The sequence below is a fragment of the Arachis duranensis genome, chromosome 9, assembly GCF_000817695.3.
Source record: "Arachis duranensis cultivar V14167 chromosome 9, aradu.V14167.gnm2.J7QH, whole genome shotgun sequence".
Taxonomy (NCBI): Eukaryota; Viridiplantae; Streptophyta; class Magnoliopsida; order Fabales; family Fabaceae; genus Arachis; species Arachis duranensis.
Genome location: NC_029780.3, coordinates 3,889,614 through 3,904,234, shown reverse-complemented (window position 1 = coordinate 3,904,234; position 14,621 = coordinate 3,889,614). Strand labels below are relative to the sequence as shown.

General features: G+C 37.2%; 2 protein-coding genes, 1 long non-coding RNA gene and 1 pseudogene across 3 annotated transcripts; 1 reads left to right on the top strand and 3 right to left on the bottom strand.

The window, feature by feature from the left end:
* Window positions 1-837: 837 nt before the first annotated feature.
* LOC107464199 (isocitrate dehydrogenase [NAD] catalytic subunit 5, mitochondrial-like) lies at window positions 838-3,231 on the bottom strand (annotated as a pseudogene).
* On the bottom strand, window positions 2,741-5,337 carry LOC110275168 (putative disease resistance RPP13-like protein 1). The gene has a single exon (XM_021130797.2). It carries the CDS (start codon window positions 4,856-4,858, stop codon window positions 2,741-2,743), a length of 2,118 nt encoding a protein of 705 aa, XP_020986456.2. The 5' UTR covers window positions 4,859-5,337.
* Window positions 5,338-6,134: 797 nt separating this feature from the next.
* Window positions 6,135-8,384, top strand: LOC127741649 (uncharacterized). The gene is made up of 3 exons (XR_008002784.1): window positions 6,135-6,306; window positions 6,402-6,456; window positions 8,073-8,384. It is a non-coding gene; the product is annotated as an uncharacterized LOC127741649 (long non-coding RNA).
* Window positions 8,385-8,696: 312 nt separating this feature from the next.
* Window positions 8,697-14,615, bottom strand: LOC107464198 (putative disease resistance protein At3g14460). The gene is made up of 5 exons (XM_052254622.1): window positions 12,779-14,615; window positions 12,268-12,462; window positions 11,900-11,979; window positions 11,645-11,707; window positions 8,697-11,336 (listed from the first exon to the last, which is right to left on the bottom strand). Exons 1-2 carry the CDS (start codon window positions 14,514-14,516, stop codon window positions 12,407-12,409), a joined length of 1,794 nt encoding a protein of 597 aa, XP_052110582.1. The 5' UTR covers window positions 14,517-14,615; the 3' UTR covers window positions 8,697-11,336; window positions 11,645-11,707; window positions 11,900-11,979; window positions 12,268-12,406.
* Window positions 14,616-14,621: the final 6 nt, after the last annotated feature.

Below are 14,621 nucleotides of genomic sequence, written 5' to 3'. Positions count from 1 at the left end.
GGGGGTAAGGGTATTTTTGTCCAAAAAAAATAAAAAAGACGATTTTAATACGAAAAAAACGTTAAGTACGATTCTAAATCGAAAATTAGATCAGGGACGGGTTCGATTCCGACCATCAACGTGACCAAAACAATACTTATCCCTTATTATTACTATTACAATCTTTTTTAACATTAAAAACCTCGAAATCTACAGCAACACAAATCCATGATTTCTAGTCAAATTTCCTCCTCGTGAACTAGCTGGCATTGTGAAACCAGAACTTACCTTGATCCAAGTGGAAGTTTTAGGGTATTTAGATCCTTTTTTTTTCCACAAGGAAAAATATCATAAGAAATATTTCAAAAAACTAAAAGATATTGACATATACACTTAGGCTTTGTTTGATTGAAGAGAAATAGAGAGGAGGAAGATAAATTGGAAAATTTTCTTTACAAAATTAGGCATCAAAATTTGCAACTTCTTTCCCCTCCTCTGTTTCCCTTCTACTTCACTCCAAATAAACAAAGTCTTAGTCACCAATATATTGGTGGTTGTGCAAATACAGATTAAAATAAAGGGAGCAATTAGAGGGAGAAAAAGACAAAACAAATATAAAAACAAACTAATGGTACTTCATTTATTTAACTATATTATTGACAAGGAATACCAAAATGGACTAAGGAGGGTTATCAGACAAAGTGCATTTTAGAAGTGTAACTGTGTAAGAGACTCCAACCCTCTCAACTCTCAAGGCCATAACACTGCATGCGCAGTGAATATTTTAAGGCTTGCCCATGCCTGGTGGTTATAAGGTCACAACCTTAGATGAGTTTTTCCATTATGCTGAGGTATTCCTACTCTGAGCAGAATTTAGAGATGGTCAATGATTGCATTGGTGAACTCGGTTGTCTTTGCTTTGCCTCCAAGATCAGCAGTTTGGTACTTCCCTTCTGCAATTGTGTTGAGGATGGCATTTTGAATTAGGTCAGCTTTGTCATGGAGATTCAAATGGCGCAACATTGAACACCACTCAGCAGTAAAGCAGTTGGATTTGCCAAATTCTACACAAGCACAAAGTTTCCAAGGTTAGAACATGTTTGTGACCACTACCGGATAAGTACATTGCAACAATTACTATTCACAATTTGTTCTTTTAAAAAAGAGAAGACCAAATTAGTTTTATGAAATCACAGAGGGCAAACTGATATTGAGCACTTTCATGAAACAAGCATTCAAATCCCATATTCTGTTATGAGTTCATAATAAGGTGAAAAGATCCATAACGGATAATATAAGGTTGAGAAAGAACTTTGCAGCTTACCTTTCCAGCAATATCAGGTGCTGAACCATATACAGCCTCAGCTAGTGCAATACCTCTCTCACCAATGTTGCAGCTGAAACATGTATGAATCAGAATGACGGAATGGTGTGAGATGATAAGACTGTAACTTCTAGCTTTTGTTGATCGACCTGCAAAAATTACCTTGGTGTGAAGCCGGAACCCCCAACCAAGCCAGCACAAAGGTCACTAATATTGTCACCATAAAGGTTTGGCATCACTAGTACATAAAAAAGAGCCGGATTCTTCACAAGCTGTAAATTATAAAAATGAATGAGTAATTCCATTTTCAAACTCAATGAATTTCCAAATACAGTTGCACCCTAAATCCAAGTTCACAAATATACCATCATGCAGCAATTGTCAATGACAACTTCCTCGTACTTTATCATGCCGTTGACTGCTCTAATTGCACATTAAATGATGTATAAATGATTAGAATTCTAATTCACTTTCTTAATTATCTTTCTAACTTTAAATATCAGAAAAATAATTAGAAAGATAAATTAAGATTTGTAATCATTAATCAATCAGAATCATTCGAAGCCTACCCATCGCTTGAGTCTGCAATAAACCAAACAAATATTGTAATTGGAGAGCACTGAGTTTAGGAAAGATGAAAGCAAAAAGCACTTACCTAATTCGTAACAACCCAATTGAATCCGTGGGCTTCCATCTCTTCCAGCTTGCTCTTCAAAGGACATTCTTCCCCTATGTAGATTTCTTTTATGGAGGCAAGCAAATGTTCTTCTGTGATATTCTGAAGCTTTTCAGAGTATGTAATTGCTAAATATTTGAGGGAGGAAAGATGGTGAAGCCCCTTGCAGTCAAGCGTCTCCAGATTTGGAAAGTTCCACAAACTTAAAGACTTAAGAGAAGCAGGGAGGCAACCCTCTCTTGGGAACGACTTTACAACAAACCCACAAAGATAAAGACGGGTAAGGCGGCCTTGACTCTGCAAACCCTTTGATGTTATCCACCTCGCTAGTTCTCGCATTGCTTGACTTGAAGAGTTTTCAAACTCTCCGGGAGGCACTCGTCAGCAAAACAATCGATTTCTGGGCAATCGCGTATATGCAGCTCCTCCAGGTGGGGCGCAGCCAACCCTAGTGCCGGCAAGGATACTAAAATTGCAGCAGGCTGAGATCCATATATAACGGAGACCTGGAAGAGCCTGTGGCATCACAAGGCATTCCATGCTTCCGCATTCAATAATTGTGAATTTCTTGAGCCCCAATTGAGACGACGACAGTGAATCACACCCCCGTACACGTATCTCCGTTAGTGAAGCCGGCAAATAATCTGCAGAAATTGAGATCAGCGACCAACAATTAAAGATTTCCAGACATTCAACATGTAGCGATTGCAGGTGGGGGACCCACTCCAACACGGGTTGAGCCAGCTGGGTGTCTGAAATGTCTAACGTGTGTGGTGCCATATAAGCTTGGGAGCCCTCGGCAGCGAACATACAAGCTTTGAACATTCAACAATGGCAAGTTCCTCCAGAGCCGGAAGCTGAGCTGGCAGACTTCCTCTTAACTTGAGACAGTATCTCATTGAAAGGCTTCTAAGTTTAGGAAAACCATCAAACCCATCAGGAAAATGCCACTCCTCCCAACTATACATTTTGTGAAATTTCAGAGTTTCAAGAGATTTGAAGGGTGTTTCCTGCCGAAATGATCCATCGTTTTTGTTGTAAAACTCTAAACCAATTTCCACCAACGAATAAAAATTAGATAACTTTAGATGCTGTAAAGAGGGTAACTGTCCCAGCGAAGGAAGCTCACAACAATTCTCACAATCATTCAGACTTAATTTGGTCATATTGGAGTAGCGAGAAAGGCTTAACCAATCTGGAAATGTTTCACCCCCATAACCCTCAATTGATAACTCTTTCAAGTTTTCATGAGGTTGTAACTCCTCAAGTATTTTGACATGATCGGTGTAAATGTAACCTAATGGAAGCCATTGCAATTTCAAAGTGTTGAGGTGCTTCTTGTTACCCATCTTTGCCTCCAAAGCTTCATCACTATTCTTGACGTTCTCCAAGTTGAGAATGTGAAATGAACCATGAAGATTGTCCAGTGTTCCCAATTCTCTTATTCCGTTCTCTTCATGCTTGCCGATGATATAATAACTTAAGAAGTTTAGATGCTTTAGCTTGCTCATTTTCTTCGGCATCTCTTTCAGAAGAGAAACACCTCGAATATCAAGGTGTTGTAGGTTCACAAGATCTTGCATGCGGCTGGGAAGCATCTCTAACTCATAACAAGTCCCCAATATCAAAGTTTGGAGATTGTATAATTTACATATTGACTCTGGCAATGTCACAATACATGCTCCAGACAGATTTAAATAACGCAAATAAATCAATTCACCTATTGATTCAGGCAATGATTTGATAGGAAATGACAAAACTCTCAATTGTTGTTGTAAGAGCCAGGGTTTGCTTTCAACATCAATTGATTGACGATACCAAGAAAAATCTAAAGCTGTTCTCAAGTGTACTGCTCTCTTACAGGCCTCTCCAAATGATGTGATAATATCCCAAGATATTGAAGAAAAGGACAAATGACGAATTTTGCTATCTACCCCATGTAGATTCCCAGATTCCTCGAGTTTGAAATAGAATTTTACAGCAAAGAACGTTGCTAGATCATGCATGAGATCATGCATTACAAATAACCCTCTCTCAGTACTAGAAGGTTGAAAAAATGACCTTGCAACTAATTCATCAAAATATGCACAACCAATATTTTTTAATGTGTTGTTTTTCTTTGGTTGTAAGAGATCTTCTGCCATCCATAACAAAATTAAATTGTCTTTGTCAAATGCATAATCTTGAGGATATAATGAGCAATAAACAAAGCACCGCTTCAAATGGGAAGGGAGATAGTGATAACTAACTCTTAATGCAGGAGCAATTTTACTGTTGGAGAGTTCCCAAATTTCACTTTTAAGTACATTCTCCCAATCCCCTTCATTATGCTTGTTGCGCAATAAACCTCCAAGTGTCTTCACGGCCAAAGGTAATCCTTTACACTTTTTAACAATTTTTCTACCAATTATTTCTAGAGTTGTATATTGTTTAGAATTAGTAGAAACAGATGTATGCTTCAAAAACAACAACCAACAATCTTCCTTCGACAATAAATTTAGTCGATAATGTAGATTGTTTGGTGCAAACACAGAAGCAACATTTTCGTTACGGGTTGTTAGGAGAATCTTACTCCCATTATTCCCATGATGAAAAGGTTTTAGGAAATCCTCCCACATGTCTTGTTGATCATGCCAGACATCATCTAAAACAACCAAGAAGGTCTTTCCTATCAATTTTGCCTTCAGATTAGTCTGAAGTAAATCAAAATTATCCAGGATACAGGGAGAAGAATCTATTGCCCCTATTATTGTCCTTGTAACATGAACAGGGTCAGGATTTTCAGCAACACACACCCATGCTCTAGTATCAAATTTTCCCATGACTTTGGCATCATTGTAAACCAATTGAGCCAAAGTAGTTTTTCCTATCCCGCCCATGCCCACAATGGGAATCACAGTCACAAGTGATTCAGCATCGCAGGTATCATCTAACAGCAATTTGATTATGTTCTCCTTGTCCTCGTCCCGACCAAATACATCAGAACTAACGAGAGATGTGGATGGAAGTCTCCATGATGTGTCCAACTTGGCACTCTTTTCCAGACCAAGTTTATCTTTTCGTTTAACAAGAGACTCTAGTGTGCCAACTATTTTTTCAATGACATTGACACCACTATCTTCAATAACTGAATCAACGGCGCGAGACCAGTCATAAAAGTTACCCGAATCCCTCGGAGTAGCAGTGGCAGCTTTAGTGGAGAGTTCATCCAGAAAGTCATCAGCCCTATAGAGAGCATCTTGGAGATCAACAAGCCACTTCTTCACTCTCTTGTCACTCAACTGCTTCAGCTCAGCATCATCAAGCACAGGTTCAACATCACACAGAATTTCATCCAACCTTTCAAGCAACTCCGGGGCAGAGTCATCTTCAAGTATTGAAGACAGCTTGTTTGAAATAGCATCAACAAAAGAAGAGAGATAAGCTCCACCTTCAAGTTTTGAAGCCATGATGCAAAATCAGATGCAGCAGATGATGAGAAAAGAATGAAAGGGGTTGAGGGAAGTTGTTTTAGCTAGATCGATATAATGTATTCAGATCTCTGGGTCAAAGGATCTCAAGTATATGCGTTTTGCAGTGAACTATGAATGTTCTTTGCTTAGTATTATATATTTGAATAGTGCTGAAACATGTGCAATAATTAATTGAACCAGGAAATACAAGTTACTCTGGTTGAATATAAGGCTAGCTTGATGAGATCCAAGAGTACTGTAACATGAACAACTAACACCTCTTTTATCAACAAACTCGAGTGTGTCTGAATTAAACATCACAATTTAGTCACATGCTCGGACATTAAATTACAAATTACAGCTATGTTTTACAACTACTACGCGAATTTTAAAGTTGACCCGGAAAGTTGTAGAAGACTTAGAGAATGGGTTGAATACCTTCTTTTATTTTAATGAAATATGTCTTTGCTTACTTTAAAACACACAAAATTAGTAAATAATTAGTTAATAAATTAATTATTAATAAAAAATTAGAAAATAGAATTTTATAATTTAATGAGATAGAGCTAATTAAAATAAGAATTTTGACACTAATTTTAAAGAATTTGATCCAAGATTGAATCGAACGGGCCGAACCGAATGAACCGGACCTATATTGGGCTCAACCCAACTTAATGAACAAAAGAGCTTCAGCTCTCTCTTTCTCCCCTCTCATTATGAAACACGCTGGGGCAGCTAAGGAATGGGGGAGAAACACCAAACCCTCACTCATAAATTCAATCCTCCATAACTTTTGATCCAGAACTCCAATTGATGTGTCATTTGCGACCACGCGACCACAACGTCGAGCTCTACAAAGTCCAGTCCTTTATTAGGTATGGAACCCACTTCTCAATTTCAGAACTCTCCTTCCCAAATTTTAAAATTCAATGAGAATCTATATTAAATTTTGTTTAATTTTGGTATTTAGGTTCGAATTAACTTGTGGGTATTGTCGAGTTTAGCTCATTAGAGCTATAGGTCAGGTAAGCACCCACAAACCCTTTTGAAATGTTGAGTTAGTGAGCTTTACATTGATTGTGATGATAAATGTGTTGTTAGATTAAAATTAGTTGTTGACTAGAGTCGATTTGAGAATTTGGGAAGCTTGTGATCAAGCCTTGGAGGCTGGGTCTTGCTTGGAAAGAAGCTAGAATTTCAAAGCTTGGGGTGTGGTACATAAGAGAGGTGTTCCGGGTTTATCGGGGAATCGGCCAAAGTATGGTTTCAGTTTTTTGTAATTAAAATATAATGTGTCGTGAAAACGTAGGTTAGTTGACCGTAAGATCAGAGTTGAATTGTTGGTGTGGTTGGTGATTGAGATTTAGTTAAAATGTATATTGGTAAATGATGATTTATTAAGAAAATAACGAATTATGTTTTGAGTTTTGATTTATTAAGAAAAACTTTATGTTTTGAGTTTGTTTACAGAACTACATTTTAAGGAATTATGATTCAAGGAATTTAATAATTTTAAAGAAAGAGATTGGTTGTTGTCCTCCCTAAAGTCTTGAGACTCTGCCATGCGGTTTAGTTAATAAATGATTCGCTTAGTGCTTTGAAAGAGGTTTAAATATGAAATGGTTTTGAAGTTGTATTAGAGGAAAACCTTAGCTAAGTAAGAACTGGGTTTTGTGTGAAAAGAGAACTTGTTTTAAGTAAATTGGTTTTGGAGGTTTCGGAAAAGGTTATAAGGAGTGGTATTGGTTTTAAATAAAAATGAAATGAGCAGAATGTGATATATATATGATGAATATGGCCTTAATGAAGGATTTTGAATGATTATGAATGGATATGAATGAATGATTTATAATTAATTTGAAAATAAAATTGTTTTGAGCTTGACCTGGCAAGATTCGTGGTGGTTTACCGCTTGCCCATTGTCGAGACGTATGTGGGGTTCGTGGTGGTGTACCGCCCACATGTTTTTAAAAGAAAGAGAATGTATGTGGGGTTCGTGGTGGTGTACCGCCCACGTGTTTTTAAAAGAGAATGTTGTGAGGTTCGTGGTGGTTTACCGCCCACATGTGTGTGTTGTTTTTCCAATTGAAGATCTTGCGAGGTTCGTGGTGGTGTTACCGCTCGCAATGGTGGGGTTCGTGGTGGTGTACCGCCCACTGGTTTTCAAGAGGACGATATCCGAATTAACTACTGGATGTGTCGGGCTCTGGCAAAGTAACCGACACGTGAGCTCACGACTAGTACGAAAGGAATGCATCATATACATTTATGTAACTTGTTTGGTTTGCACTACTTGGGTTTGCTTACTTGAATATATGTGCTTATTTGCTATATTTGCTATATTTGAATATCTACTTGTGTTTTCCTTATCTGCTTTGTCTGTCTATGCATCGGTATTTCGGAGGATTGGAGAAATAGGTGAAGAGCTTAGGGGTTAAGTTAGGAAGTTAGATAGAACCAGGAATCCTTAGATACATCACTCTGTTTATTGTTTAAAATGTTAGTTTTAAGTTTGAATCTATTGTCGGAAGTTCTAGGATTGTCTTCGCCTTTCCCGGGACCTTATATGTTAGTTATGTGGGCACCGTTACCATGCTGAGAACCTCCGGTTCTCATTACATACATATTTTGTGGTTTTCAGATGAAGGACGTGAAGCACCTCGCTGAGGCATACTGAAAGCTTCTGATAGCGGAGATCCTTGTCTTTGGGACTTTATTTTAAATATATGTATATATGTAGATACTTTTATTTCCACTACTTATGTACTGGTGTATTAACTTCCTCTTAGAGGTTATTTTGGAGAAATAGGTTCTGTAACTCTGTATCTTGGGCTTATTTTGGGTTCTCTTATATATATGTTATATACTTATGTGCTCAAGCCGGTTTGTCTTTGCAAGCCGAGTCTTGAGTTTTGATATTTGTACCTTGGAGCTCTCTTTCGGTTATATCTATATTAGCTTCTCTTATCTTTCCGTTTTTCATTTACGTAGCGTAGGTGTTGCGCTTTTCATTTTACCATTTTCGATTTTAACCTTTCTTCAAAGGCCCCTAGTTATAAAACTTTTTCACTATATTATGTATATAATTTTTACTTTTAGAAGTCGTAGCGCCTCGCCACCTCTATTTTACATCCTAGGTGTAAAGTTCTGTGTGGTAGGGTGTTACACTTACAAACTTTAATTTAGAATCTGTTTGAACTGTGCAGCAAAAGCTTTATGAGACAATTCCGTTTTGTTTCATAAATATCGGAAAATAGAATTCAGAGACAGAGAAGAGAAATAACGTATGCATGTATTCTGGTTCAGTTGCCTTGTGCAATGCAACCTACATTCAGTCTCCACCACAACTGTGGTAGAATTTCTACTATAGTTAAAGTATTACAAACACCAATTATATAGGATTCACACAATCCTTTTCTCTCAAGTTCTGAACTAACTTGACTTGGTTATGCTAATACCTAACTCTTCACTCTTAGTGTTAACCTAACTAAGAAAAGGGCCCCTCACAAGTACAAGACACAAGACATAGAAAACAACCTAAAGAAATCTAAATTACTCTAGACTTTTCTCTCAAGTGTTTCACTCAGTCTTTTTATCACTCATAGGCTTTTTCTTGATTCCTCTCTTTTTGCCTTTTACCACTCAAGAAATTACAGAAAGATATACATTAAAAATGAAATACAAATTGTAGAACATGAAGGAGATTGATGCATTAATAGCCTCTGTTGCTATATGTTGAACCGGATTCAGTTGACTCTGATTAAGTTCTTCATTTTGGCGGAATGCTTCTTTTACTAGAAAACACTGTCCAAGGTTAATGAACTCTTCACAGAGAACCCTTCGGAACAATCTCAAAATTTGGTTCTCTCTCCTTGCCTCAAAAAAATGAAAATTTTCTTATTTGTACCTCTTTCAAAATTGTTGTCTTGGTTGCTTCTGAGTCAACTCCTTGAGCTGTGTGCTTCCCAAACTTGTCATTTCACTTTCTTCCATTAACCCCCAAATTAGGAATTTTGGAACGGATCCTTTTTGCTTGACCGAATGCCTTAGATCAGCAAAGAAAAAGTTTCATAGGTAAACTTGAATCTGAAACCTTGAACAAGAGCTTTGTCCCCAAGAAACAGTTTTAGCCTTTGATTCACAGTAGTGATTATCAGAGAACACTTTTCTATTTATCCCAAATTAGATTAGCAAAAATTTGGAGAAGGAGTGAAGAAAGTAACTTGCATGCAAATGGAAATAAATCACCTTTAGCTTCTGACTTAGCTTAAAATGGTTTGATTTGGGTGATTAGACCTTTGTCCTTTTTTATTTTGCTTTCTCTTTCTTCTCTGGTGAAATGAGCAAGAAGAAGAACGAAGCTTTCTCTTTCTTTTTTTCTGAGTCTGACCGAAGCAACAAGTGAACGTTGGCTTTGGAGTGTATCAGCTTGGTGGGATCAACTTGGGCTTGGATTCGCTTTCCTTACCTTTCAGCCCGTTTGATTTCTTTGTTCAATTACTTTGGGCTTTGTTGGCTAGAGCTTCACCTATAATCTCGTTTTTGTTTTCTTCCAAATGGGCTGCTGCTTCTTTGATTTTTGGCCTGCATTACTTAACCAAACACAATCAAAACTAATTGGGTGTTTAACTCAATAAAATAATGTTTGTCATCATCAAATTAAATTAGTTATATATAACTCAACAATCTCCTCCTTGATGACAAACATAATTATGACGTTGATCATAGGAGTTGAATTTTAATAAAGTTAAGGTACTTCCCTTTTAGTGATGTTACTTGCTTTTGAATTTACTCCCCCCTTTTCTTTCCAAGAGTTGCTCCCCGTGAATTTGTTCTCTTTTCTTCTTTCCTGTTTACATATTCTCATAGAGAACACAATAATATACTACATACTATATGTTTTCCATGGATGAAGCAATCCTCAAGATTTTCAAACAATTTAACATATTAACTGAGGGATGGTACACAGACAGCAACTAAAATCCAGCTCAATACCAAACAAAACATGGCAGAAATTGAACAGAACAGAGCAGTAACATCAAAAAGATCAAAAGCATAGCAGAGCAAAACCTCGAAATTTACAGCAACACAAATCCGTGATTTCTAGTCAAATTTCCTCCTCGTGAACTAGCTGACATTGTGAAACCAGAACTTACCTTGATCCAAGTGGAAGTTTTAGGGTATTTAGATCCTTTTTTTTTTTTCACAAGGACAAATATAATAAGAAATATTTCAAAAAACTAAAAGATATTGACATATACACTTAGGTTTTGTTTGATTCAAGAGAAATAGAGAGGAGGAAGATAAATTGGAAAATTTTCTTTACAAAATTTGCAACTTCTTTCCCCTCTCCTCTATTTCCCTTCTACTTCACTCCAAATGAACAAAGTCTTAGTCACCAATATATTGGTGGTTGTGCAAATACAGATTAAAATAAAGGGAGCAATGAGAGGGAGAAAAAGAAAACAAATATAAAAACAAACTAATGGTACTTCATTTATTTAACTATATTATTGACAAGGAATACCAAAATGGACTAAGGAGGGTTATCAGACAAAGTGCATTTTACAAGGCCATAACACTGCATGCGCAGTGAATATTTTAAGGCTTGCTCATGCCTGGTGGTTATAAGGTCACAACCTTAGATGAGTTTTTCCATTATGCTGAGGTATTCCTACTCTGAGCAGCAATTCCTTGCCTACTCTGAGCAGAATTTAGAGATGGTCAATGATTGCATTGATGAACTCGGTTGTCTTTGCTTTGCCTCCAAGATCAGCAGTTTGGTACTTCCCTTCTGCAATTGTGTTGAGGATGGCATTTTGAATTAGGTCAGCTTTGTCATGGAGATTCAAATGGCGCAACTTTGAACACCACTCAGCAGTAAAGCAGTTGGATTTGCCAAATTCTACACAAGCACAAAGTTTCCAAGGTTAGAACATGTTTGTGACCACTACCGGATTAGTAAATTGACAACAATTACTATTCACAATTTGTTCTTTTAAGAAAGCGAAGGTCAAATTAGTTTTATGAAATCACAGAGGGCAAACTGATATTGAGCACTTTCATGAAACAAGCATTTAAATCCCATATTCTGTAATGAGTTCATAATAAGGTGAAAAGATCCATAACGGATATTATAAATCGTTAAGTTTAGACAAAATAACAAGTGCAAGAGGTAGTAGCAATTGCAAGACATGGACAATGCAAACTTACTTCATTGCAACCCCATTCTCACCTTGCCTCAGCCTTGTATTAATGTTGACTCTTCAATCCTCCCTATTATTAATAAAAGCCAACATTTCATTTCATTTGTCACTCACAAACTCTATAACACCCTATGAGTATATTAGAGATTGTAAATAACTAAATATTAACATAGAGAAGTATATTGGGACACTAACATTCAGTTTCTGCATAACCACACACCTCATTGGAACACTAACATTCAGTTTCTGCATAACCACACACCTCACCAAATGATAAAAGTCAGATGAGTAACACAGAGAATTCCATGAGTGCAAATCTGGAAGACCTGATCCAACAGTATGCTGAAAAATATAGAACCTTAATAAATAAAATCTGGGTTTAGACCAATGCTTTAGGCGGGATTAAGATAAATAAAAAAAAAAACTTTTATAAATATTACAAATCGATAAATAGATTGGAGCACTTTCAAAATTAGTTACTCGTCTAAGTGTTTAAGATAACAGAAATAAAGAAAAACGGGTTTAAAAATTAAAATTCATGGCATAAGAAAAGTAAGCCTTTTTCTTTCTAATTGGAATGGCTTTTCACAAATAAAGAAAAATAATCTACTTCATGAAGTATGTGCTTACCTGTATGCCGTGACTGCTCCCATTGCACATTAAATGATTTATAAATGATTAGAATTCTAATTCACTTTCTTAATTATCTTTCTAACTTTAAATATCAGAAAAATAATTAGAAAGATAAATTAAGATTTGTAATCATTAATCAATCAGAATCAGAAGTAGCATCCTCATCATTCCAAGCATACTCATCACATGATTCTGCAATAAACCATACAAATATTGTAAGCAACAAAGAAGCGATCATGAAAAAGTTTACTTTTTTGTTTTTTTCTAAGCATGTAATTTGTTATCCTTTAAAAAATTGCAAAAATTGGCACCCATAACAAGTTTTTATTTCAAAACTAAAACTTGTGAGTGAAACGGGTAGCTAGAGTACAGAGAAATGGGTAAGAATGAAAAGATAATAAACATTGTGTTGGTGTATTAACAAGGGAACGAAAATGTTTGATGCAAAGAATTAGCATTGTAATTGGAGAGCACTGAGTTTAGGAAAGATCAAAGCAAAACCACATACCTGATTCGTCACAACCCAATTGAATCCGTAGGTGTTCCATCTCTTCCAGCTTGCTCCTCAAAGGACATTCTTCCCCTATGTAGATTTTTTTTATGGAGGCAAGCAAATGATCTTCTGTGATATTCTCAAGCTTTTCAGAGAATCTAATTGCTATATATGTGAGGGAGGTTAGATGGTGAAGCCCCTTGCAGTCAAGCGTCTCCAGATTTGGAAAGTCCCAGAATTGTAGAGACTTGAGAGAAGAAGGAAGACAACCCTCTCTCGGAAACGACTTTACATCAAAATATGAACCAAGCCAAAGATGGGTAAGGCCTTCACTATGCAAAACATTTGATGATATCCAACTCGCTAGTTTCTGGCACTCAACGATTACAAGTTTTTTCAAACTCAGCGGGAGGCACTCCCCAGCAAAACGATCGATTTCCGGGCAATTGCGTATATCCAGCTGCTGTAGGCGGGGCGCAGCCGACTCTAGCGGCGGCAAGGATACTAAACTGGGGCAGTCTGAGATGTTTAAACAACGGAGACTTGGAAGAGCATGTGCCACTTCAACATTTTCCATGTTTTTGCATTCAGTGATTGTGAGTTTCTTGAGATTTGGAAGGTCCCCCAATGGAAACAACGTCAGTGAATCACAGTCCTCTACAAGTATCTTCGTCAGCGACTTGTGTTGCAGTTGGTCCGAGAATATTAATTTTGAACAATCAATGATTTCCAGAAATTGTAATGAAGCTGGCAAATGATTTGCTGAAATTGATATCGCTGACTGACAATCATCGATGTACAGACATTGGACATGTGGTGGTTGGATGTGCAGCAGCCATTCCCATACAAATTTCGCCCTCTGGCTTCCTGAAATGTTTACGTGGTGCAGTCCCGCATACCCTTGAAACATGTCGCACTTTACATCTAATTTGTGAAGCTTGGGAGCCCTAGGCAGCGAATATGCAAGCTCTTTACATCCATCAATGGTAAGTTCCTCCAGAGCCGGAAGGTGAGAAGGCAGATCTCCACTTAACACAGGACAGTTTTTTATTGAAAGGATTCTAAGCTCAGGAAAACCATCAAACTCATCAGGAAAATGCCACTCCCGCCAACTATACATATACTCAATTTTCAGAGTTTCGAGAGATTTGAAGGGTGTCTCCTGCTGAAATGATGCATTGTTTTTGTTGTAAAACTCTAAATCAATTTTCTCCAACCCATTAAGTTTAGAAATCTTCAGATGCTGTAAAGAGGGTAACTGTCCCAGTGAAGGAAGCTCACAACAATTCATACAACTATCCAGACTCAATTTGGTCATATTGGAGTAGCAAGAAAGGCCTAACCAGTCTGGGAATCTTTCACCTGGATAACCATGAATTGATAACTCTTTCAAGTTTTGATGAGGTTGTAACTTGTCAAGTATATCTCTTTCAGTTTGAACATCATCAATGTCACCATCTGGAAGCCAATTCAATTCTAGAGTGTTGATGTGCTTCTTGTTACCCATCTTTGCCTCCAAAGCTTCACCACTATTCTTGACGTTCTCCAATTTGGAAATGCAAAATGAGCCATGGAGATTGTCCAATGTTCCCAATTCTCGCATCCCATTCTCTTGCTCGCCGACAATATAATCACTTAAGAAGTGTAGATGCTTTAACTTGTTCATTCCCTTGGGTATCTCTTTCAGACGAGAAGCACCTCGAATATCAAGGTGGCAAAGGTTCACTAGATCTTGCATGCGGCTGGGAAGCATCTCTAACTCAACACAACCCCGCAACTTCAAAGTTTGGAGATTGTATAATTTACATATTGACTCTGGCAACGTAACAATACATGTGCCAGAGAGATTTAAATAACG